This window comes from Heteronotia binoei, chromosome 3 (assembly GCF_032191835.1).
Source record: "Heteronotia binoei isolate CCM8104 ecotype False Entrance Well chromosome 3, APGP_CSIRO_Hbin_v1, whole genome shotgun sequence".
NCBI classification, from domain to species: domain Eukaryota; kingdom Metazoa; phylum Chordata; class Lepidosauria; order Squamata; family Gekkonidae; genus Heteronotia; species Heteronotia binoei.
In genome coordinates this window covers 101,690,795-101,717,649 of record NC_083225.1, presented here as the reverse complement: position 1 = coordinate 101,717,649, position 26,855 = coordinate 101,690,795, and the positions used below count along the sequence as shown (strand labels likewise).

General features: G+C 41.4%; 1 protein-coding gene across 1 annotated transcript in view; it reads right to left on the bottom strand.

Moving 5' to 3' along the window:
- Positions 1–510: 510 nt before the first annotated feature.
- Positions 511–26,855, bottom strand: part of GART (phosphoribosylglycinamide formyltransferase, phosphoribosylglycinamide synthetase, phosphoribosylaminoimidazole synthetase) — a 74,165-nt gene continuing 47,820 nt past the window's right edge. The window contains exons 20-23 of the mRNA XM_060234302.1: positions 11,515–11,645; positions 7,052–7,193; positions 4,474–4,589; positions 511–1,661 (exon numbers count right to left, since the gene is read on the bottom strand). Coding sequence (XP_060090285.1) covers positions 1,464–1,661; positions 4,474–4,589; positions 7,052–7,193; positions 11,515–11,645 — 587 coding nt within the window. The 3' untranslated portion in view covers positions 511–1,463. The remainder of the gene's footprint in view (positions 1,662–4,473; positions 4,590–7,051; positions 7,194–11,514; positions 11,646–26,855) is intronic.

Below are 26,855 nucleotides of genomic sequence, written 5' to 3'. Positions count from 1 at the left end.
CCTAAGCAGGTCTACTCAGAACCAAGTCCTATGTAATTCAGTGGGGCTTACTGCCAGGAAACTGGCTTTAGGATTGAAGCCTTGGTTATACAGTTGAATGGAAGAAGCACAGCACTAGTAAAAGGATAGGTAAACAAAGCTGCTGCCCTTACTGATTGAAATGGGTAAGACTACTGACTGCCTGGCAGAGTGTGTATCTAACCTCAGGTTAGCTGCTATATTGTTTTCCCATGACAACTCTCTCTTAATGTGACAAAAAATCTGGCTGAAATCCAAGTACAACAAGCAAGCCTTGTGAGTGAGGGAGTGAGTGTGTATGACCTTGTGAGTCAGTTTAAGGCTGCCGTTTATAACCTGATTCTCAAAACCAGAAGCCTGCTGGCTTGTTTTAGACACGTGCTGTCAATTTTGCTATCTGCCAGTCTCTCCTGAACACATGTTTTGTAGACACAAGAACACTTTGCAGGTAACTTTCAACAGTTGCAAGGAAAAAAATATCATCATCTAGAATTTGTTTTAAAAGTATATTTTCATATTGGTGAAATATTTTATTAGAAAGGGCTTGAGATCACAGAACAGGATGTAAAACAGGCAACAGAAAAATATCAGTAGTATGGCTGGAGTCCAGCTTCTATTGGTGCTTGGCAGTATTTTTGCAAATAGCAAAAAGCTCTATACGATGTACATCCATTTGTTCTTTTCATACGCTTATACAAAGTGATGAGTTAAACTTATTCAAATGTGTCACAGTATTATAGATAATAAATTTAGAAATGTCTGGGGGAGGGAAGACCAGCAGTGCAATCCTAAAAAGAGTTACTAACTATAGCACTAGTCTTTAAGAACACTGCAGAGTGTTTTTTGAATTCTTTCAAAGGAAATTACCAAATACAAGAAGATTTACCACCAGTACTTACAGCACAGAAAATGAATGGGTTTGATTCTGCATGGAACTGGTATTTAGCAGGAAAATATGGTGTTAATTTTTTAATACTATATCATCACAAATAGTTTTAATCTAGTGTTACTTTCCTGACAATACTCTCAGTCTATCAAAACACTGTTTGTGAGGCTTGATTTAAGTATGGGTTTGCTGCATGGCTGACCACTATAAATGGAACATTGCATGCCATGTAATCTGTGTTATTATTTGAGTGAAGAGGTTCCCCTTGTCAGTTAGGAAAACATTCATGCACAAACCCACAGAACAGTGTGGACTGACTTGTATAAACCACACAATTAGCTTGCTGTATGGATCTGCACTCTGTACCGTTCTGTTTTAAGCAGCCAGAGCACAGAATAGTAGAAAATGCATTCCTTTCTCAGTCTAGCTTTGTCAGCATCCTCATCTTGACTTGGTCAGAACTACAAGACACTGCTGCCATAGGCTAATGAATTAAACAAATAATCCCATCCCAATGTTATTTCTAGCTTCTTAACACCATTATATATCCTGCAATGGGTCAGTTTTGTTTTTTTGATGTCCAGATTATCTTCCCATCTCCTCCTAACCAAATTGCTCCACTTGCCACAAGCTGCATAGCAGCAGGGAAGGCTCTGTGCTCTGCTTCCTTTACTCTTTCTGACAGGGTCTCCTCTGAATCGCCAGTCTTCACTGGAACTGCTTCTTGAACGATGATTGCTCCAGCATCAACTTCTTCCTGGAAAGAAAGGTCAAAAACTTTAGAGAGGTGGACAGGCAGAGTAAATATGATACATTCTAAGTCAAGACATTCCTTCACATGAACTTGTGCTCTGGGTTCCTTGCACCAATCTCTTTTGGTTGTGTCCTCTATTTAGGCTGTACATACATCCTCTACAAGGCTCTGGATCTTTTCTCAGGTAGTCCCAAAACTTTGGAAGGGATAGTATGAAGTAATATGGCGGGCACCTTCTCAAATGTTTTTAAGAGCTTGCAATACAGCTTCATTTTGCACAGCACTTGTGGACATGAGAACAACCCTGTTTGATCTCACCAAAGGTCCATCTATTCCAGCATCCTTTTGTACCCAGCAGTTAATCAGTTACCTCGGAGGGGCAAGAAACAAGGCAGAGAGGCCAAGGCCTTTCTCTGATGTTGCCTCTTAGCACCAGATTTCAGAAGCTTCACTGCCTCTGAATGTGGTGGTCCCCTTTACTCACCATGGCTAGATGCCATTGATGGACTTATCCTCCATTAATCTGTCTCCCCTTGTAAAGCCATCTATGCTTGTTGCCATCACTGGCAGTGAATCCCACAGTTTAATTATTTGTAGAGTAAATGACTATTTCATTTTGTCCATCTGGAACATATTGAACATCAACTTCATTGGGTGCCTGAGTTCTAGTATTATTATGGAGAGGGAGAAAATGCTCACCCTATCTGCTTTCTCCACCCCATGCATAATCCTTTACTCTTCTATCACATCCCCTTTAGCCTTCTTATTTCAAAGCTAAAAAGTCCCAGACGCTTCATCCTTTCCTTGTAGGCAAGGTGGTCCAATGCACTGGTCATCTTTGGCTGCCCTCCTTTGTACTTTTTCCAGCTCTGCAATGTCTAAAACTGTATACAGTATTTCATATGAGGAATAGCATAAACCATGGCTTTATACAAGAGCATTACAGTTGTTGTTGCTGTTTGTTTTCAGTTCTTTTCCTAATAATTCCCAGCATTGTTTACCTTTTTTCACCACTGCCACACAAGTCAACATTTTCACTGAACTCTCTATCCACTATAACCCCAGTGTGTATCACCTTAAACTTACCAGCACTGAACACCATTTGCACAGTGTTACCTACTCACCTAATTTTGATAGATCCTTTTGCAGCTGTTCACAATACACTTTGGTTCTCACCATACTGACTCAGCTAGTATGACCTGCAAATATTCATCCTCTACACTGATCATCCCCAATTCCAACTCATTTATGAATAAATTAAACAGTCCTGGTCCCAGTACTGAACCTGGTAGGACCCTGCTGCTCACTTCCCTCCATTGTAACAACTGTTCATTTATTCCTACTTTCTGCTTCCTTCAACCAAAACTGTTAATGGCCGCGGTCACACTCACCATTAAATCCATCCCTAACCTGTCGCTATTATACCCCGCAGCTTTTTTACAACGAATTTCCTGATCAGACATCCCTCCATCCTTCAGTTCTAAGCAGCGTTGGTCCTGTCGCTGGTTGATCAGAGGTCTCAACCGGACCTCATTTTTTGAGAGGGCATTCCCCACTCGCGCAAGCGCAGTACCGTGGGATATTGTGCTTGGCTTTTTTTTTTTTAGGTGCCAGAAAAGGTCGGCGATCTGCCCCCCCCCCCCCCCAATTTAAACACCCGGCCAGGGAGGGGAAGCCCAGGAGTTCTCTTTGCTGTCTCTCCGCCTGGCGGGGAGACGGCAAAGGTGGGTCATCTCCCCCCCCCCATTTAAACGGGACAGGCTAAAAGCCAGAATGGGCCAGAACAGGCCGGAATGGGCATCAAACAATGTAGACTGTCACAAAAAATGAACACCCCGCCAGGGTGTTTAAATGGGGGGGAGCACAGGAACTCTCTTTGCCGTCTCTCTGCCTGGCATGGAGAAGGCAAAGATGGCCGATCTGCCTTTTCCTCACATTTAAACACCCCACCTGGGTGTTTAAAGGGGGGGTGGGAAGCCCAGGAACTGCCTTTGCCACCTCCCTGCCTGGCAGGGAGACGGCAAAGGTGGGCGATCTGCCTCCCCCCCCACATTTAGGAAAGGTCCCCTGTACAAGCACCAATCATTTTCGACTCTGGGGTGATGCTGCTTTCACAAAGTTTTCATGGCAGACCTTTTACAGGGTGGTTTGCCATTGTCTTCCCCAGTCATTACACTCCCCCCCCCCAGCAAGCTGGGTACTCATTTTACCGACCTCGGAAGGTTGGAAGGCTGAGTCAACAATAGCTGGTGCAATGATATCATTTGGAGTGGGCTCTCACAGGGAGGCGGATGTGCGCTTGCGACGAGTTGGCTACAATGGAGCATTCAAACATAGAAAGTACGTGTGGGAGTCGTCGGAAGCATTCTTATTCCAGATTTAATGTACTATCAAAAAAGTCCACGTCTCAGTTGTGGCAGTTCGGGACACGAACGAGCCAATGACCATTGCCAGATGCTGATGTTTGGACAACCGCATAAAATCCGACATACATCTGGCTTTCATCCATGCCCATCTCATCAATTTATGTGCGTCTGACCTTGGCCCATTTATTCCTACTCTCTGCTTCCTTCAACCAAAATTTTAACCTGTAAGAAGACCTGTCTGCTAAGCTTCCTCAGGAGTCTTTGGTGAGGACAAATGTCAAAAACCTTTTGAAAGTCCAAGTAAATAATGCCTACTAGATCTCACTTATTCACAACTTAAATTTACAATTTAATTATTTAAATTCACAATTTAATTTCAATTAATTTTAATCTGCAATGCCTTTATACCGGGCTTATTATTAACCAAGTAGCAGAAAAGGTGAACTTACAGCAACAAAGTGCACCGTGCAACCAGTGACTTGAACTCCGGCTTCCAATACCAGCCTGTGGGCATTGGCGCCTTTAAATGAAGGCAGCAAAGAAGGGTGAATATTCAGTATTTTCCCTAGAAAGAAAAAAAGGAAAGTATTTGTTCTCATCCCAGTTCTTACAGAACCATTGAATTAATGCTGCATTCATCAAAACAAAGAAGGCAAAACTTAACAGGATTGCCATTTTCTACTACACCTTCAGTTAAACGAGGAGAAAGATAAGTAGATCAAACTTTTTTTGGTTCTCTTTGTCTTTCATATTCTTGCAAGAATTGATGGCAATTAAAAACATGCTACATAACCTTTTATTCAGCAGATTTCTTTCCTTGAAGCAATTGCAAGTGCAAATGGCAACGGAGCAGTAAACACAAGCTTTGCATTTGTGCTGGCAGCATGCCACGGGCACTCAGTCATCCTCTTTGCCATGCAGCGGATACTTCAGTCAGAATCCAAAAAGTTGATCAGGTCCACCCACAGAGCTTGTGCTAACCCTGTGGCATTTTTACTTCTAGTCTGTGACTTTACTACTCCCCACTCCCCTGTCAGTTTGAAAAGTGGTACTGAGGAAAGAGAGGTTGCTGTTTGAGAAATAGAAACCTATAGCCTCTTTCAGTGCACAGAATTAGTTCCATAATATTTTGAATGCTTGCCTTAGTATTGGAGGACACATGCAGGATCAAGCACCAAAGTCACATCAGGATAGAATTGTACACAAAAGTTCAGATGTATTATATTCATCACAACAACCTATTAGTGCTAAATGAAATTAAGAGTCTTCTACAGACCATATCAGCATTGCATGCTTATTGTATATTTCCCTCATTTATACTCCTTTTCTCTCTAGTGGGGACTCAATTTGGCTCTTTCACCTAATCCATTTTATACTTACAACTACCCTATGAGGGAGGTTACACTGAAAATGTGTAACTAGCCCAAGGTCACCCAGCAAGCTTCCATGTGAATTCAAAACTGGTTCTCCCAGAGGAATAGCAATGTGTGTTTGTTGCAGGTAGGTACTGGTTTTTATGAATGTGTAGACTATGCTATGGCACATGACCCTGAATATACATATATCCAGCACCATCTATAATGTTGCAATTGAAAACACTCATTGCTGTGATAGCATGCTACTTTTTACCTGGTGATGAAAGGAAGCAAAGTTCTCTCCTCCCATTTGCAATGACTATTCTTACTGTGTGGAGGGTTTTTCCCTCTGATTAGCACGTATGCACCTTTGTGCTGCTTTTCACTGCAGTTGTATTTTCCCCAGGAGTAATTTTTAAAAAAAAAAAACCCCACAAAGTTAGGAGGTAAACAGATGGGTCAAAGCCCAGAAATCCAGTTAGCCCTTTAGTTCACTTTTGCAAGATGGGATCTATAGTGCAATTCACCAACACCTAAAACAGAATCTCTGTGAAGGAAGCAAGCTTTAGTAGTGATACAGACCAATCTCACACAGGCTGTATTTGCATAGCTGTTAAACCATGCAGACATTGACCTTGGAAATATAATGAAATCCATTAAGCACAAATAATGAAGAAGAGAAGTACAAATAACGAATGGTCTTCAGAATAGGGAATTTTCTTTAAAGGAAGTTCAGGTGCTAAGATTTCTGTGTTTCCGTATTCTATTTTTTTCTCCTTGAGGAAAAAAATTACAGAGGTCAAAACATTGAAAAATATTCATTTGCCATAACTTCCCCTCACATTGTCCCTTATTAACCTAATCTAAAACATCTCCTTTCATATTCCTGGACTTTGTATAACCTTCACAATTTTTTCAGACTGAGCTTCACCACCATCCACCCTTAATGCTCTGGCAGGGAGGGCGGGATACAAATAAAATTATCTATCTATCTATCTATCTATCTATCTATCTATCTATCTATCTATCTATCTATCTATCTATCTATCTATCTATCTATCTATCTATCTATCGCTATTTGGTGATGTTGTTTTGTTCCTGAGTTCAGAAATAAAAATAAAATCAAAAATTGTCTATAAATGTTTTTTCTTCCTATGGAAAGGCCTACAAAGCTTAGAACATAATTCTTATTAGACATAAAGATGAGTTGCAATTATTTTATTACATTAAGGCTGAGAAAGGGAATCCCAGTGTATCGATTTGGGTGGAGATCTAACTTGATGGAGAGCTAACAGGATTTCCTCCCTTCATCCGCCCCTTTCAAGTAGCACCAAAATTAATGAATACAGCATTTACTGAATATCACAGTAAGGCCATTATGACTAAAGAGAAAATTATCAATAAATAATTTCAAGCAGTAATGATGAAATAATAGTATATATGGTTTGTTAATATCATTGCAGATCCGGATGTTCTCCCCTCAAATCTTTAGGAAATGTTACAATCCCTCAAAGTCTGAGAGTAAGTTTATAACATTTTGAAACTGGGGAATTAAGACAAAAATCTCTCTGATTAAAAGTGATTTCCCTATTTGTTGACTTCATATGTAATACAAAATGCTGAATTGTATACATATTTCAAGATAATATACAGTATATTCAGTTGCACTTACCATTCCACTTTCTGACAAAAGGACCAGATAATATTCGCATAAAACCTGCAAGACAAATCAGTTCAGCCGAAAACTCTTCAAGGACTTTGTCAACTGCACCGTCAAACTCAGTACGACTGCTATATAGCTTGTGGTCAATCACCTAAGACACAAAACAGGGTAAAAGATTTGTGTGGGGAATTAATTTAGTCTTTTTTCCACTAAAGTCTGTTTAGTGGAAACACAGATATTCAGAATTCCATATGAGTCTGAATCAACGTATTTGATTACTGCAGAGGTATTTTCTTCAGAGGCACAATCAGTTGTGACCCATTTATCATCAAAATAACAAGAAAAACAATGCAGTAGTCCACAATTTTTGATTTGGCTAAGTAGATGCAGAAGGAGAAGGCAGAAGTAGCATGTTGAAATCCACTGTTGTTAGTCTTTTGGCTGACATCAATAACAACAGTCAGGTAGGGGTTAAAGGGCAGAACTGGGCCAAGGTATCTTTAATACATTTAAACTGTTTCACTTGCATTATTGTGGCACAACTGTTAACACTGCCCCTTTTGAGTAGGTGAGTATTATCACTTCCATATTGTAGGACAAGGAAGACAGGGGCTGTGCAAGACCACTCACTAAATGGATGAAGTGAGAAATTAATCATCAATACTGAATAAATGGCAGTTGTGCAAAAATCCTTCAGCTGAAGCATTAGAAGTCTTCAACATTTTCCAAAGAAAGATATTAAATAATCTGATAACAATGCAAGAAATTAAAGAAGCTTTATCCTCCATGAAAAAAGGGAAGTCACCAGGTCCTGATGGTATTCCACTAGAATTTTACACTACATTTGAAGATTGTATACTAATGCCTTTTAAAAGATTGACAGAGTATATATGGGATGAAGCTAAAATACCTGAGACCTGGAAGGATGCGAATATAGCGCTGATACTGAAAACAGATGTTGACCCAAAAGAAGTTAAAAACTATCCTTCAATCTCACTATTGAATGCTGACTATAAGATCTTTGCTGCAATACTGTCTACAAGATTAAAGAAAATCTTAGCCCAAATTATCCATCAAGATCAGGGAGGCTTTTTGCCAAAGAGACAGATTAGAAATAACATCAGGATGATTATGGAACGTACTAGAACATTATGAACAACATAGCGAGGTTAAAATGGCTCTAGACTTCCTTGATGCAGAAACAGCATTCAATGTAGATTGGCAGTTTCTTTTCAAACTGGTGAAAAAGATGAACTTTGGGGTAAAATTTGGAAAAATGATGGAGGCAATATATTCCAACCAGAAAGCTAGGATAGTAGTGAACCTTTTGGAAAGGTGCTAGACAGGGTTGTCCGTTATCCCCTTTGCTATTCATTTTATATTTGAAAGTATTGAATATAGTAATTCGGAACAACAAAGATATTAAAGGGTTAAGAATAAATGGGAAGGAATATAAGCGACAAGCTTTTGCAGATGACCAAGTATTTATTTTAGAGGACCCCATGCAATATATTGCTATTCTGAAAGAAGAGTTGGAGAAATTAGGTAGGGTGGCTGGTCTGAGAATTAATCTAGAAAAGACAAAGATATTGGTTAAAAAATTACAAAATATGAATCTACAGGACTGCAACAACTATCCAACTTTCAAATAGTTAAAAAAGTGAAGTATCTGAGGATATACCTTACCAATAGATGCAGTACAATATTTGAGGATAACTTTGGAAAGTTATTAAAAGAAATGGAGCAAGAAATGGATACATGGGGGAATCTCCAACTATCCTTAATGGATAGAATAGCAGCTTTGAAAATGTCTATTCTTCCCAAAATAATGTTCTTATTTCAGGTTATCCCAATACAGTTAAACAAGTCCTTTTTTAATCCTCTGAACAAACTAACTAGTAATTTGGTTTGGCAAGGAAAGCAAGCAAGAATTAAGCGTAAACTTATGCAGGATTCTAGGGGGGGGGGACTATCCTTACCTAACTGGGAAATCTACTACAAAGCAAGCATATTAGTTTGGTTGAAGGAATGGGTCAAATTAGAGAACAAGAGACTGTTGATGATTGAAGGGCATGATTTAAGAATTGGTTGGCATGCATTTATTTGGTATAATATAGAAGGCCATAAATATTTCAAAAACCATTTAATAAGAAAGTCGTTGCTTGTAATGTGGGAAAAAACGAGAAGATCTATATATGACAAGACTCCAAATTGGGTAGCTCCATTAGAGGCCTCTACGGAACCCCATCTAATAATTCATAAGACTCCTTTAACATATGCACCTTTACTGAATAAAGATGGGAGTATGAGAACAAATACACAATTGGCAAAGCAGAATATCTCTTTGGACTGGTGGAAAATGGCCCAACTAAAGTCCAAATACAATAAGAATAAAGAGAAAGGCTTTTATTTGAAAGAATTAAAGTTTGATAAACTTTTTTTGAAGACAGATGCAAAACAGATAAGTAAACTATATAGCTATCTCCTGCAGTTGGAGATGCAGGATGAGGAAGTAAAAGATGTAATGATTAAATAGGCTGGGAACATAGGACACACAATTTATCTGGAACAATGGTCACAAATTTGGCAAACAAATATAAAGATCACGAAGTCAGTCTCTTTTAAAGAAAATATCTATAAAACGATACACAGGTGGCATATGACCCCAGTAAAACTAACCAGGTTTATCTAATAAATGCTGGAAGTGTGAGAGTAATATAGGAACGTATTTTCATGTTTGGTGGACTTGTAAAAGAGTTAAGGAATTTTGGACGAAAGTTCACAAAATGCTTCAGAAAATGTTGAAAACTGTTATTCCTTTTAAGCCAGAGCTTTTTCTTTTGAATGTATTGCCGGATAAACTGGGTAAAGCTGAGAACCACTTGATAGTTCATGTCACTACTGCGGCGAGGATATTGTTAGCTCAGCATTGGAAAGGATATGCCAGCAATGGATGAGTTAATTGTAAAGGTAATAGATACGGCCGAGATGGATAAGCTTTCTAACTTAAGATCAAAACCTATGAAATACGTGGAAAAAATTGGAACTTTTTTTATGAATGGCTGACTAAGGGGTATGTTGACAAAAATTAGAAAGATAAACGAACCTGCCAGAAAATGCATAAATGATTTATATGCTAACTAAATGATATATCATTTTTGATAATATTATCTTTTTACTTTAAAATACGAAATTGTATACAAGAGTGTGGATAGTGAGGTATCACTGTTCCCTTTATTCTCATTTATGTTGATGTTATTGTGTGTTTTGGTTTGTATGTACTGTTTGTAATGTCTGTTGTTGTTTTTTACTTAGTAAATAAAAATTAAAAAAAAGAAGTCTTCAACATTTTCCTTTGCTGTAATGCTTTGTAATTGTTTTATGAGAGTACCTACTTAACAAAGCAGACTTGTATAAAATGTAATAATCAGTATGTAAGGACATATTCTGGAAAAAGGGTGACAGGCAGGAAGGCAGCTCACCTTATGAACAGCAACACTGAAGGGAGTGATTAAGGCAATGACTCTGAGTACAAAATACATTCTATTAGTCAGCAGGAACACTTTCATGTACTAAGGATAAGGCCTGTCAAAATATAGTTTCCCAACATGACAGAGACTCAGACCCACTGCAGACATCATATTAAACTATAATTTCCACAAACCATTGGGTAGGTTTGCAAACCCAATTCAAACCTGGATTCTACCAGTGTTGTGTATATATATATAGCAGTTTACATTGAGCAGACTGGCCTGCATCTGATAAAAGATTAAATTGATATGAATCTGCTATAAAAGAATAAAAATTATTTTAAAAACTAGTTGTGGCTGAACATTTTTGCCTCTCTGTTGAACCTAGCAGAGATCTGAAATATGTCTTTTAAAAACAGTTTTAGTTGGGCAAATGTATGGAATGTTATCTTGGAAGACAGGAATTTATTCAAAAATGTGAAGATCTAATTCAAGACCTAAACAGGGATTACAATGTCTTCTCACATTATAAGAGCTGAGACTAACATTGTTTCTGTACCCTTGCCTTCCACATCCACAATCCTTATAGGCAACATTCTTATTCTTTTAAATATTCACACACAAATATTCCACTAAATGATTCCCACTCTACAGCAATTAATCCCACCAATGAAGTAAAAATTAACCTATAAAAACTCATGCTGTGTAAATAAAAACATTAGTTATAACGATGCAACTGGATTTTCTTAATATTCTGCTTCACATCTTCACAATTAGTTTCTGGCTCTGATTTGCTGGCCAGTCACTAACCTCGGCCTGTCAGTTATTAAAACAAAGCCATAATTAAGTTATATTATTAACTTTGGTTTGTCTCAGTGAGCCAGTGTTAATGGTACTGGATAGAAAGGGTAAGTTTAGAAATTACAACAAATACATTCTCTATTTGTGACTATGCTTCTTTCCGTCAACAAGTAAGTGCTATGTTGAACATGAGTTTCTTACTTTGGTAGGAATGCCAGCTCTTTCAGCTTTCTTCAGCCCCTCTACACCAGCTCTGTTGGAAATAACAAGAACTATTTGTGCGTAGCTGCTTGGCTTCTTAGTGCTGGTTATTAGAGCTTCCAGATTTGTACCTGAAGAATTCCAAACAATAAATGAAACATACTAAAAATGTTTTAAATGCTCTGAAAGGTTTTACAAAGCAGTAAAATAACATCCTGTCAACTCAATAAGTACCTGAAAAAACCTTTTAATAATGAATCCAACCTACCTAATATCTTCAGGACATCTATCCTTAGCTATATTGTCATTTAAATCATAAAACACCAGTGCACTACAAAAGAGTTACACCTTTCTAAGACCACTGACTTCAATGGATTTAGAAGAGGTTTTTTTAGTATTGCACTGTTAATCCTCCAAAAAGGGACCACTCCAATGACTATTTTCTTAGAAATGAATCCTACTGAGTTCAATTATGCTTCACCCATGTAAATGCGCACACAATTTTAGGCTTAGTATTTTTGGTGTGGTACAAAATATAACATTTTACAGTGTATTCAAAAAAAAAATAGCCAAGCTTTTTACTGCCCTACCAATGATGCACCTGTTTATAATTAGCAAAACTTAAATAATATTTGCAAACTGATGATTTTAGAAAATTCTGTCCTATTTCTCTTTCAAATCCAGTCTAATGCCATTCTAGGCAACTGCCTTTCCCCCCAAGACATTTTTTATTTTTTATTTTTTCTTAAACATATAACAACATTATAAAATCTATCCATTTACAGCCCAATCCAGACATAAGTGGCGGCCGGCCATGGCGTAGCTGCCGCGCCACTAGTAGACTTCCTGAGGACTTTGGCATGCTGGAGCGTGGAGAGGGGAGAGGCATAGCTTGCCGTGAAGGAGATGGTCGCCATGGCAACGCTGCTGGCGTTGGCATGCAAGAGAGGCAGAGGCACCCGGCAGGGAGGGCCAGCTCACCACGCCCCCATTGGCCAATCCTGGTGCATGCACCGTGGCTCATGACAGTCAGGGATGAGGAGAGGTGGCCCCAGAGAGGCTGATAGCCATCCCCAACCCACCCCCAAACAGAGAACGGAGCCAATGATGGGCAGACCATCAAAGGCAAAGGAGAGACGTCCCACCAACACGGTGAGGGAACAGGAGTGAGGCTGGTCATGCGCGCATGAGAAGCCTGGCTTGGTGGAGAGGTGGAGGTGAGACAGGCCCACATGGGACCACGGAGAAGCCGTCAATCCCCTCACACTCTCCCGCTGTCAGGGACTCTGCCAACAGCAGGCAGACAAGCAGGAAGTACCAAGTGCAGGAGTTCACTGTCATAGACAGTTGCTGGAATGTGTGTCTGGGAGTGAGCAGCCCAGCAGAAGACACCTCCCCACCCAGAGACCCCCTGTGTTGTCCTGACGCCCCCTGCCATGAGCACAGAACACCTCCCCCGGGGACCGCAGAACTCAGAGTGCGAGTGCATCAGCCGCAGAACTCTGAGTCCACTTCATCAGCCCCCCCCTTAGAGCCCTGTGCACAACAGCCCTGTGGGGTCGGGTAGGCTGTCAGCCCTGGATTGTGCTGTTAGTAACATAAAGTCATATAACTTGCTAACATCAAACCTATTTGGCAAATATAGGAGTCAAAGCAACCAAACCAGCTGGTTTATAAGAAGTGAAAAGTATTGATGTATTTAGAAAAGTTTATATTCCTCAAGTACAGTGTCCAGCCTTTCCAAAATTGAAAACTACCATTTAGCATATGTAGAATGATGTGACAAAGAAGCATTATTGACAGTATAATCTGATACCTTATCCATAATTAAGTGGTTTCAAATTCTAGAAAACCAGTCTTTGAGGGTGGGATAATCTTGAGTTTTCCAGCATGACTCAATAGATCAGGGATGTTGAACTCATTTGTTACGAGGGTTGGATCTGACACAAATGAGACTTTGTGGGGCCAAGCCATGCATATCATAAAATGTAATGCCATAAAGGATACAGAGAAAACACAATTCAAGATTTTTTTAAAACTTAAAATTCTTGAGATGTTTTGTTTAAAATAGAAAGGTGGGGGAACAGTGGAATTTAGCAATGCAATTTTAAAAATAAACCATCAAGAAAAAACACATGGATCACAACAGAAAATATCCCCCTTTGGCTGTGGGTTCCCAGGTTACAATACTCACTAGGCACCAGTTCTAAGGTCTATTCAGCAAAGACATGCTGGTTCAAAGCATCAACCCTTTATTTGCAAGGTCACACAACTCCAGCAAGCAACAGCTTCTAATAAATGCTTAAATGTGAAACTGAGCTGCACTCCATTAAAATACGCTGCAGCACAGCCAAAACTGCCAGGAAAACACAGAATGGATTTTCTATTAAGATCTCTGTGTAGTCTATCTGGGCACAGGGACCGTAATGTGTGACCAAACTTTTATTTTGCAATATATTGAAGTACATTCACCTATTCATATTCAAGTATACTTCTCCAATACATTACATATTTCCTCCCCCCCCCCCTCTTATTCATGACCTCCGCCGGTACTTAAAACAGATTAAAAGCATATTAGAGGTAAATTCACAATTATAGAATCTTGATGAAGAAATAAGAAAGAAGAAAAATATATATACATACACACACACACACACATATATATATATATATATATATATATATATATATATATATATATATATATATATATATATATATATATATATATATATATATGTATATATATACATATATGTATATATATACATATATATACATATACACATGTCATTCATTAACCTTTTCACTAATAATCACTTAGCACTTATTAAACACATTGCACATAATTATTAATTCAATTCCAGGGCTTCCTCTATCTTAGTCTTATCTTAACTCTCATATATATATATTTACTAAGTAGCTATGTTCTACTAATACTTTTATCACAATAGCACAGTACCTCTTTATCATTAAAAGTTCACTTAATGTTGTCATGCACTACTAAATATCTTTTCACCATTATAAAATTTTTACACAAAGAGTTATCTTTCCCTAACCCTTTCTCTATAATTCCCTTAGTGCTTATTAAACACAAAACCCAAAGTTATAAAACCAACTCCAGAATTCCGACTGTCTTGATTTTATCTTAACTCATATATACCATGTAGCTATATTCTACTAATTCAATAATCACAATTCTTCTTTATCATTTAAAGTTCAGTTAATGTTATCATAAACCACTAAGTGGCTCTTCACCCTCCATTGTATTTCCACGTAGCTTTGGAATTTACTCCAATCTTCTTTAAACTTCTCCAAATTATTGTCTTTTAAGATTCTAGTAAGCTTGTCCATTTCACTCCAGTTAAGAACCTTTAAGACCCAGTCCCATTTTTCAGGTATTCTGTCTTGCTTCCACATTTGCGCATACAATGTTCTCGCAGCTGAAAGCAAATACCACAACAGTGTTCTGTCTTGCTTCGGAAAGCTTTCCATTTGTAATCCCACCAGAAAGACATCTGGTGCTCTCTTAATATTATAACCCAAGATTTTTGAGATCTCCTGTTGAATCATTGACCAAAATTGTTTTGCCTTTTCACAAGTCCACCACATGTGGTAAAAAGAACCTTCATGTTTTTTACATTTCCAACACCTATCTGAGGCTTGATTACTCATTTTTGTTAACTTTTTAGGTGTCATGTACCATCTGTACAGCATTTTGAAACAGTTCTCTTTTATGTTATAACATGTTGATATTTTCATTGAATTCTTCCATAGGTGTTCCCACGTCTCCATTTGTATTTCTTTATTAAAATTAATCGCCCATTTAATCATTTGAGGCTTCACCACCTCTTCTTCTGTAGACCATTTCAATAGCAGTTTGTACATCCTTGAAATCAATTTTTCATTCTCGCCCAGCAGCATTTTCTCCATTTCTGTTTTCTCTCGTCTTATACCTGTAGTTTTAATGTCTTTCTCTATTAAACTTTTAATCTGTAACAGCTGAAACCAATCAAATTTGTCCTGCAATTCTTCAACCGATTTCATTTCAACTTTGCCCCCCTTGAACTTTAGCAGTTGTTCGTATGATGCCCATTTCCCTTCCTTTACACTTTGCGGCATACTTATTACTTCAGTTGGCACAATCCAAAGTGGTTTCCTCTCATCTCCATATTTACTATATTTTTTTCCAAGTATTCAGCAAACTCCTCCTTATATAGTGATGAGAAAAAAAACCATCCATCTTCTCTTTCCCGTAGTACATATACGCATGCCAACCAAATACATTTCCATGTCCTTCTAGCGCCAATAATTTTTTGTTGATCAGTCATCCATTCCTTAATCCATACCAAACAGACTGCATCATGGTATAGCATTAAATCAGGTAGTTGGAAGCCGCCTCTTTCTTTCGCATCTGTTAAGATTTTCATTTTAATTCTTGGTTTCTTGCCCGCCCAAATAAACTCTGAAATTTTTCTTTGCCACAGATTAAATTGTTTCTTATCTTTCACTATTGGGATAGTTTGAAATAAAAACATCATCCTTGGTAGAACATTCATTTTAATTGCAGATATCCTCCCCAGCATGGATATGTTTAGTTTATTCCATTTTAACATATCACCTTCTATTTTATGCCAGAGCTTTTCATAATCACATTGAACAACAAAGACAAAAGAGCTAAAGAAAAGCAACTGAAAGATTTACAAGCAGAAATAAGCAAAAAAGAAAAAGATCTAAAAAAACGACCGGGGAAAAAGAAAATAATGCGAGAAATCACAATTTTGCAGAATCAGCTGAAACATTTAATGAACAAGGAGGTCGAATGGATGTTAAAAAGGTCGCAGCAAAAATCATTTGAAGGTGCTAATAAACCAGGGAAATATCTGGCTTGGCAACTTAAGAAAAAAAGGGAGAAAAAGTTTGTGAATAAAATTTGCGTGGAAGGGAAAGAAATTGTAGATCAAGCTGGAATTAAAAGGGAGTTTTTCAAATTTTATGCCAAATTATATAAAGGTCAACAGATAAAAAAAGAAAAAATTGATGCCTATCTGCAAAGAGTAAAAGTTAAGCCCTTGAATGATAATATCGAAAAAATATTGAATAAGCCAATTGAGAAGGTTGAAATTGAAGCAGCGATTGGTTCAATGAAATTAGGCAAGGCTCCAGGTCCAGACGGCTTCTCAGCAAAATTTTACAAAGTCTTGGCGGATGTACTAGTACCCAAAATGCAAAAGTTGATGAATTGTATTAGAGAAGATGGGAAGGTACCAGATTCTTGGAAAGAAGCGGTTATTTCATTAATACCGAAAGAAGAAAGAGACTCCACAAATGTTAAAAATTATAGACCGATTTCACTACTGAATAATGACTACAAAATATTTGCTAGAATTTTAGCGGAAAGACTCAAGCAGCATTTAAACATTTCTATTCAGGAAGAACAAGCAGGTTTTCTCCCCAGGAGGCAAATAAGGGACAACATCAGAAATGTAATAGACATTGTTGAATATTATGAAAAACACCCAGAAAAGGAGGTGGCCTTATTCTTTGCGGATGCGGAAAAAGCTTTTGACAATCTTAATTGGGACTTTATGTTTGCAGTTATGGAGAAAATGAATCTAGGAGATGATTTTATAAGGATGATTAAAGCAATATATGCAGAACAACAGGCAAAACTTTGTGTGAATGCCGACTTAACTGAACAACTGAAGATTAGCAAAGGCACTAGACAAGGTTGCCCTCTATCTCCATTGCTGTTTATAATGACCCTAGAGGTCTTGTTGACTCAAATTGATGAAGATAGTGAAATAGAGGGTTTGAAGTCGAAAGGTTTTTCCTATAAATACAGAGCCTTTGCAGACGATGTGATGTGATGTTCGTCAATGAGAACCCAGTACAAGTGATGCCTTTGTTGTTAAAAAAAAATTAAAGAGTATGGTGAGCTAGCTGGCTTTTATATCAATAAAGAAAAATCGAAAATCCTTTCTAAGAATCTGACACTAAACAAACAGAAAGAATTACAAAATGCCACTGGATGTGAAGTTGCCTCCAAAGTAAAATATTTAGGTGTGGAGATGACGATGAAAAACATTGACTTATATAAGAACAATTATGAAAGGCACAGGGACCGTAATGGAAAGTCCATTTTGCATTTTCTTTGTAGTTTTACAAGCCCAGAAGTGCTTCCTGCTTCAGACTGCAAAGACAAGGAAGATGAAGCTGGGAACTTTGGCAGCTTCAGAGCTTCAAAGGGTGAGGACAGGAGGGGAGAAGAAAAGTCCTGGGCGGGATGGCTCTGGTCTGCAGACCAGAAATTTGACATCCCAGCAATAGATGTTTTTGCTGCAGATAACAGAATGATTATTGGTTTCAAATAATGTCTGTGCTAGAGAGTTTCTTGAGTAAGGTCTAACAGCACAAGCACACTTCATAGTATAATAATCCTTTTTCTGATCTCAAGAGTTTCAGTATTTTATCTCTGGTTCTTTGGTCCAGGAAACTTGCAACTGTCCCTTAGAAATTTTTCTGCTTGTTTAGTAAGAGCCTATATGCTATGTCCACTTGTCTACTCCCTCTTCTAGACTTATTATTTTGCTAACCAGGATGCAATAAAGATTTTAAGTTCTGACTAACCCTCCACTTGTTCAGGGCAGCCTTGAAACTTCGGGGTGTTTTTTTGTTCTTTATTCTCCATATTAATAATTTTACTCCATGCCCTTCTCTCCAATGACTGTAAATATTCATTTTCTCTTGCATTGTTATTGTGTTTTCCACAGCTGTTTCTGCCATCTGTGATACTACTGTAAGGGATACCATTAAGGTTTTCAATTGTGCATTTCCTGGCTGGAGCACAAATTGGATTTGTTTGGGTACATTTTCCTCCAGTTTTATGACGGTGTTGAAGAATACTTGCCTGGTGACTGCTATGCCCTCTGGCACTGGGTTTGCAGTTCCAATGGCCATTTTGTCTTTTGGATCATCTTCATGGCCTGTGCTGTTTTTTTGTTCCTAGTAAGTGGATGTGGAGTCACGCCTTTTTGTTTGCTTTTGTTGCAGTTTGTCCTCCCCATATTGGAGGAGTTGGCAGGTGCATTTTGGGGTGGGTGGGTTTGCAGTCGGTTTTCTCATAGAGGGATGGAGAGCAGCACTTCTAGGCATCTGCCATTGATCAGTGCTACACCACGCCCCCTGCAACTGCCTTTTCATTAGGACTGGCACTTGTTTTGTGCAGTACACATACTGGTGCAAAGAGACTGCACAAATCATGTCCATATGTCCACAAATCATGAGGAGACAAGTGGGAACCCACAAGGACTTGTGGGAGGCATCTCACTTCTCCCTCCTCTACTATTTCCTCTTTCCCTTTCCCTTTCCTGAAAGCCCCCATAGCTCTCCTCCTTTTCCTGCTTCCTTCTCCTTCTAAGCTTGCCAACCTGGAGATCTCTTGGAATCACAATGGATCTCCCAACTATAGAGATCAATTTCCCTTAGGATTGCCAGCTTCAAGTTGGGAAATTCCTGAAGGTCTGGAGTTGGAGCTTTGAGAGGGCAAGTTTAGAGGAGGAAGCAGCTTCAGTAGGGTATTATGCCATGAAGTCCACCCTTCAAAGCAGCCAGTTTCTCCAGGGGAACTGATCTCTGTGATATGGAGAGCAACTGTAATTGCAGGTGATCTTTAGATCCCATCTGAAGGTTGGCAACTCTAGTTCCCCTGAAGGAAATGGCTGTTTCTGAGGGTGGAATTTATGGCATTACACCCATCTGAGGTCCCTCCTCTGCTCAAGTCCCACCATCTCCAGGCCCCACCTGCAAATCTCTAAAAAAATTCCTAACCTGAAGTTTGCAACCCTATCTCCTTCCCACCCAATAGCCAATCCACCTTTATCTGCCCCTCTCTCTTAAGTTTACCTCTCCACCCTGAACAGCCTCTGCCAAGGAAAATTTTGGCCCAGTTGTGGTTTGCTGGCCCCTGGCCTTGGAACCCTCAAGGACTTTTGGGGTGAGCCTCACTTTCCCCTGTTTTCCCCTCCCCACACTATTTCCTCTTTCTCTCTTCATGGCAGCCCCCATATCCTCTCCCTTTTACCTGTCTTCAAGGGTGGATTAACCATTAAGCAGGCTAAGCACGTGCTTAGGGCACCAGGGCCAAAGGGGGCACCACAAAGTTGGGAAAAGGGTGAAAAGAAAAAAAAAAGAAGATTTGTGAAAAAAACTTTTTGATAAAACTAGCGCAAATTGATCATGGTGCATCCTAGGGTTATCTTCTATTTTTTGTTGGCGAGGTGCAGTGTCATAGGCTGTTTAAAAGTAAAATGATGGAGCCAAATTCAGTTGTCATGACAGTCATTTCAATTACCCTCTACCTCTTTTTAATTTCAGCCCCATGTAAATGTCAAAAATGAAGCGTGTTCAGTTGAGAAAACGTGCAAAAAAGAATGAGCAAAAGAATCTGTCTGTTGTAGCCAAGACAGGAAAGCTGACAGATTTCTTTTTACAAACTGCAGAGGAAGATGATCCAGATCAAAACCAGTGTCAGTCTTCAGAGACAGGAAGTGAATCAAATCTATCTCCTTTATCAGAAACAGGCAGTCTTGGTTCAAGGCAGATTTTCATGATAACGTTGCACATGACGAAGTGCCACAACCTGAACCTACTTCCATGACAAATGTGTAAATGCTTTTGAACTGTCAAAGGAGTTTAGAGAACTGACCAAGGATGAAATGAACAAAGCTAAGGACTCAGGGTTATGGGATGAATTTTATGGTGATGAGGTGACATATTGGGTTGCTTGTGGACCCAGTGAATGTCAGCACCACAATGGGTCACTTGACAAATCGTGTCGCAATTTCATCAGTGGGAAGCCAAAGAGATACTGTTCACAGAAGATTTTTTTTTGAATAAAAGCCAATGGTGAACACTACAAGAGAGAATGGCTATTGTACTCTCCTTCAAAAGGATCAGTTTACTGTTTTGTTTGTAACTATTTGTACCCAAAGGGTGAACGCATTTTGCTAGAAATGAGGGATTCAGTGACTGGTGAAACACTGCTGTAATTGACAACCATGAAAAAAGTACAACTCATCGAGATACCATGTTGACATTATCTAACTTGGAAACAAGGCTTAGGCTTGACACAGCCACTGGAAAAACAAACTGAAGTGGAGTACAATTACTGGGTGAATGTGCTTCAGAGTGTTGTAGCAGTCATTTGCACACTGGCTGAACGAGGATTGGGATTTCAAGGAAAAGTGGAAAAATTTGGGTGTCTCAATAATGGGAATTATTTGGGGCTACTAGAATTGATAAGTCGGTTTGACCCATTCTTGGCTGCTCACATATCACAGTATGGCAATGCTGGAAAAGGCAACCCTTTGTACCTGTCCAAAACGATATGTGAGGAACTTATTGAGTTAATGGCAAAGAAAGTGCACTCTGTCATCATAGACGAAATTAATGTTTCTGGGTACCTCAGTCTGTCTGTGGACTCAACGCCTGATCTTTCGCATATTGACCAATTGAGCATGGTGCTCAGATACTTCAGAGAGGTCTGAGAGAGAGCAGAGCAACTCTGAGATAAGCTGAGACAGCTGGGGAAGTTGCTGAGAATTTCTGAGTTTGGTGACTGCTGAAAATTCTGAGTTGTGGTTGCTGGGGAACTGATGTTTGTTTGGTTGAGTGGGCTGAAAGTGAAGGTGATTGGTGCTGATTGATTAGGAATGGCTGTGTTCCCCACCCTCTTTGCATTGTTAAGCTGCGCCTTGCCAGAGCAAGAGCTAAAGGGCTCTTGGCCTGTGGCTCTTAGCCTGGGGGCTCTGTAAGGACCAGGAACCCAGATCCCTAATTTCCTTGTGCTCCCAATAAGGTAAGTTGACCCTCCAGAAGGGGAGCCACATAAACAAACAGGATTTAAAGGGGACTGTATATTTTTGAAAAAAGCTATCATGAAGGTAGAATGTTTTGCACTGAGTGTCACATGTATGACTATCTGCCCACAGGACAGAAGTCTTGGGTGTGTGCTCGATGCAAGGAGCTCCTGGTCCTCAGGAAACGAGTTCGTACCCTTGAGGCCAAGGTGACTGACCTGGAGAAGCAGAGGCAGTCAGTTAGGCACTCGGGGAAGACTCTTGGGGGCGTACTAGATGAGCCCCGCTCTGAATGTGGCAGCCCCATTGCTGCCAGGGAGCATGAGGGTCGAGAGGAAACAGGGCACCGTGCTGAGGATAAGGGGAATGCGCCCTCAGAAGGGACCTCTTCTTCAGTTGGTGAGTGGGAATCCTTCGTGCCAAGGAACCATCCCTGGGCAGGGAGAGAGGAGGGGTCTTGGTAGTTGGTGATTCGATCCTTAGGCAAGTAGACAGCTGGGTGGCAAAACCACGTACTGACTGTATGGTGACTTGCCTGCCTGCCTGCTACGGAGGTAGCGGACATTACACGTGTAGTAGATAGGCTAATAGACAGTGCTGGGGAGGAGCCAGTGGTCATGGTGCATGTTGGTACCAACGATGTGGGGAAATGCAGTCATGAGGTCCTGGAGGAAAAATTTAGGCTGCTAGGCGGGAGACTTAAGGCCAGGACCTCCAAGGTAGCCTTCTCAGAAGTGCTACCTGTTCCACGTGCAGGGCGGGAGAGACAGGCGCAAATAAGAAGTCTTAATGTGTGGATGAGACGATGGTGTAAGGAGAAAGGGTTTAAGTTCGTTAGGCACTGGGATGCTTTCTGGAACAAGTGGGAACTGTACAAAAGAGACAGTCTCCACTTGTCCCCAGATGGAACCAGGCTGCTGGCGCTTAAAATCAAAAAAGTGGCAGAGCAGTTTTTAAACTAAATCTTGGGGGAAAGCCGACAGGAGATGATATGTCTCTGGTTTGGGAGGACTCATCTCAAAGAGATGAAGGGTTAGCTGTTACTTTTCTACTGGGTAATGGATCAGAGTTGTCCACTGAGATGGTGACAAACAGTATGGACTGTCTGCCAAAGTCTCGAGGCGGCAGGAGGAAGGTTGCGGGCCTAGCCTGCCTGGGAAATTAGAGATGTTTGTATGCAAATGCAAGAAGTGTTTGAAGTAAAATTGGTGAGTTGGAATGTTTAGTGTTGGGAGAAAACATAGACATTGTGGGAATTTCAGAAACTTGGTGGGATAAGGAGAATCAGTGGGACACGGTGTTTCCTGGATATAAGTTATAACGGATGGATAGGGAGGGAAGGATTGGAGGTGGGGTGGCTCTGTATGTCAGAGAGGGTATATGGTCCAGCAAGACTGAGGTAAGAGAATTAGATTTCCTTCTAGAAATGCTTTGGGTTGAAATAGAGGGCCCAAAAGGGAATTTAACTATGGGAGTTTGTTATCGCCCACCAAATCAAAAGATAGAGGACGGTTATAATATGATGGAAGGATTAAAGATAGCGGCTAAATGTAAAAAGTGGCTCATTGAGCCACTTTGACAGTCTCTGAGACGAAATCCTGGAACCTAACTTAGGGGCAGCATATGAAACAAAAAGCTGCTTGTCCTTGCAAAAGCTTTTGGAACGACTTAAATAAAACAATAAAGCACGCTTTACATCTAAAGCATGCAACCTACGTTCCTCATCCGAGGAAGGTGCAGGGTGAAAAGTGGGCAACCAAACTTCTAAGTTGAGGTGGAACTGAGAAACCACCTTTGGGAGGAAAGAAATATCAGGTGCTAATGAAACTCCAGCTTCCTGAAAAACAAGATACGAGTAGTCACAGCGCATCGCCGTGAGCTCTCCTGCACGATGTGTTGATGTAATGGCTACCAAAAACGCAGTCTTCCATGAAAGGAGCTGTAACGAACACGTGGCCATTGGCTCAAAGGGACGACGAGTCAGTCTGTCCAGCACCAGAGTCAAATCCCACAACTGTGGGGGCGATCTAGATGGGGGATGAAGCCTAAGCAGACCCTTCAAAAACCTCTTAGAATGAGGGTGTGCAAAAACAGAATGTCCCTCCGCCGGTTCATGGAACGCAGATTTTGCTGCCAGATAAACCTTAATGGAGGAAAAAACAAGGCCAATCACACCTCTGGGGAGGAACTGAAGGATCAACTAGGAACTGAAGGAACTTCTGCCACTTCCTATCATAGGAAGTGTGGGTGGAAAGTTTCCTGATATTCAGGAAGATGTGCTGGACTCTACTAGAGAACCCACAGGGTCGATGAGCCACGCTGTCAGCTTTAGGTGGGGCACGTTGTGATGGAGGACATGACCTCCCTGAGCTGACAGAAGGTCCGGTTCCGCCGGAAACGGATAAATACCCCCCTCGCCAACTGGAGCAGGATTGGAAACCAGTTCTGGCGAGGCCACCAGGGAGTCACCAGGATGCAGCACGGTCTCCCTCTTGCGATTTTGTTGACCACCCTCGTCAACAACGGCAGCAGCGGAAACAGATAGAGGAACTGACCTTCCCACGGAAGCAGCAGACCGTCTCCCAACGACTCTGGATCCGTACCCCCTCTGGAACTAAACAGAGGACACTTCCTGTTCTTGGCTGTGGCAAAGACATCCACCTGAGGATAACCCCAAAGCTGGAAAACAGGTTGGAGAAAGCGCCACTGCAATTCCCACTTGTGCGGGGAAGCTGCGCCTCTGCTGAGGGAGTCTGCCTGCAAGTTGAGGACCCCAGGGAGATGTGCAGCCTTCACGAAGATGTCATAGTCCAGGCACTCCGACCACAGATCCAGAGCCAGGGCACAGAGCCGTCGAGAGACTGTCCCCCCCTGCCTGTTGATGTAGCACAGGGCAGTGGTATTGTCCTTTAGCATCGTAACAACCTTCCCTGTCACCAGGGGATGGAAGGAGCGGAGAGCAAAATGAACTGCCAGCAGTTCTAAATAATTTATGTGGCAGTGAGCCAATATCAGAGGCCAAGGGCCCCCCATACACAGAACGTCCATGTGGGCCCCCCAACCCCACAAAGATGCATCTGTTGTGATAGTCACAGAAGGTGCAGGGAGATGAAATGGAGTTCCCTGGCAAATGTTTCTCTTTGACCTCCACCAATGCAGAGATTTTGCAGAAGTTGCACAAGGTTGATAATGTCCACCGGTCTCTGCTGAGGCAGGAACGCACGATGCAGGTTCGTACCCAGCAAAGCCCCTATGAACTGAACTGTCCTTGATGGAGTAAGGTGTGATTTCTCCAAATTGACCTGCAGACCCAAGGTGTCAAGAAGACGAAGAGTGACAGCAATGTGAAATGATAAAGCCTCTTTCGACTCCACCACAAGGAGCCAGTCGTCGATGTATGGAAAAACGACTATCCCTTGAAGCCGGAGATGGGCAGCCACAACGCTCATCATCTTCGTGAACACCCGAGGTGCAGTGGACAGGCCAAACAGAAGGGCTTTGAACTGAAAGTGTTGAGAACCTACTGCAAACCAGAGGAAACGTCTGAACGCAGGATGGATGCTGATGTGGAAGTATGCATCCTTGAGGTCCAGCGTTGCCATCCAGTCCCCTTGGTTGATGAGGGGCAGGATTGTTTGCAGAGTGGACATTCTGAACTTCTGGTACAGGATAAACTTGTTGAGATTCTGAAGGTCCATGATGGGTCTCAAACCCCCATCCCATTTGGTAACCAGGAAGTAACGAGAGTAGAAGCCTCCCGTCCTGGCCTCCATCGGGACCCGTTCTATGGCTTGTTTCAGTAGGAGGTTGCTCACCTCCGCCAGCAGAGGTGGGGAAGGGGGTGTGGTGATTACCATGGATTGGGTCGGAATCTGAACGAAGTCTATTCTGTAGCCTTCCGCTAGGATGGAAAGCGCCCACCTGTCTGTTGAGATAGACTCCCAGGCTAGTAGGAAAGGGCGGAGGCGGATGGAAGAAGAAAGGATGGGGATGGTGACGCGTGCTACTGAAAAGTCAAAGGCCCTGCTTTTGAGGGCGAGTGCCCTTGGACTTGCCAGTGGTCTGACAGGCGTATCGGTTTCTATTGTTCCCCCTGTATGGAGACCTGCTTTCCGGTTGAGTAGAGCGAGGTCGCCACTGCTGTTCTGGGGAGAACTTCTGGTAGGGTTTCTTGACCCAGGATTTGTGCCACTGTTTGGATTTGGGAGCTCTGGAAGGTGCCGGAACTCCCAGGTTTCTAGAGGTTTTTATGCTCTTGTCAATCTCTTGCAGAGCAGTATCGGTCGTGGTACTGAAGAGGCCTTCTCCCTCGAACTGCAAATCCTCCACAAAGGCCCTGGTGTCTTGTTGGAGAGCTGTTGACCTCAACCAGGAGTGGCGTCGAAGGCAGACAGCCGACGTAATGGTTTTTGCAGAAACGTCCACCATATGTTTTGCTGTAGCCAATTGCTGTTTGGCTACAGCAAAACCCTCCTTCTGCAGCTTCCTTGCCGCCGCTCTTTTCTCCTCGCTCAGGGAGGACAGGAGAGGGGTGAGCTGATCCCATACAGAGTATTGGTATCTAGCCATGCACGCAGCATAGTTAGATACCTTTACTCCCAGAGCCCCTGCAGAGTAAAACTTCCTCCCCACATTGTCCAGCTTCTTCCCTTCCTTATCTGGTGGAGAAGAATGAACCTTGCGAGCCTTTGAGGAAGATGACACAACCACAGAATTCGGCTTCGGATGTGAGAAGAGGAATTCTGCTCCAGCCTCTTGGACCCGGTACATGTGGTCCAATGACACTGAAGTGGAGGCAGGATGCTCCCAGGGCTCCTTCACTGCCTGAAGGATCACCTTCGTCACAGGCAATGCAATAGCTGTAGATGTGTCACGCTGCATTATGTTGAAGATTGTATCATCCACGACAGGCTGCTACTGAGATATTGGAAGGGAAAGAGAGATCGCCATCCTCTTAACCAGGTCTCCATACGACTTCAGATCCTCCAATGGCGAAAGAGGAAGATCCTCAGCCGTATGCGACACTGGTGAAGGTTCTGGAGCTCTGTCCGGATCGTCGGTACCGATTTCTGATTCCGACGAGGAGGACTCTCTTCGCAGCGAATGCTCCGAAAGCATCGGTGTCGACTCTCTGATTGGTGATCGAATTGCTACCGATGAACATGAGTGGGACTCCTCTACCGCTACAACGTGCCTCTCAGGTGGGACGGAGATTGCTGCCAACAGGCGAGGTCTGGAGTGATGGGAGAGTCTTGACATCTGAGATGCCTCAGATTGTCGGTCCCACTCTGCATAGTCCCGTGGGGGGTACAATTGGTACGGTGGATAGGAGTATGAATATGGCGAAGGCCAATGACGCTGATCCCAAGGTGGTGGTAGTGGTGGGAAGCAATGAAGTGCTGACAATGGTTCCACTTCTCTTCGACCTTTCGCCTGGTCCATCGGCTCCGCGAATTGTATCGGTGCCGACACCTCAACTTC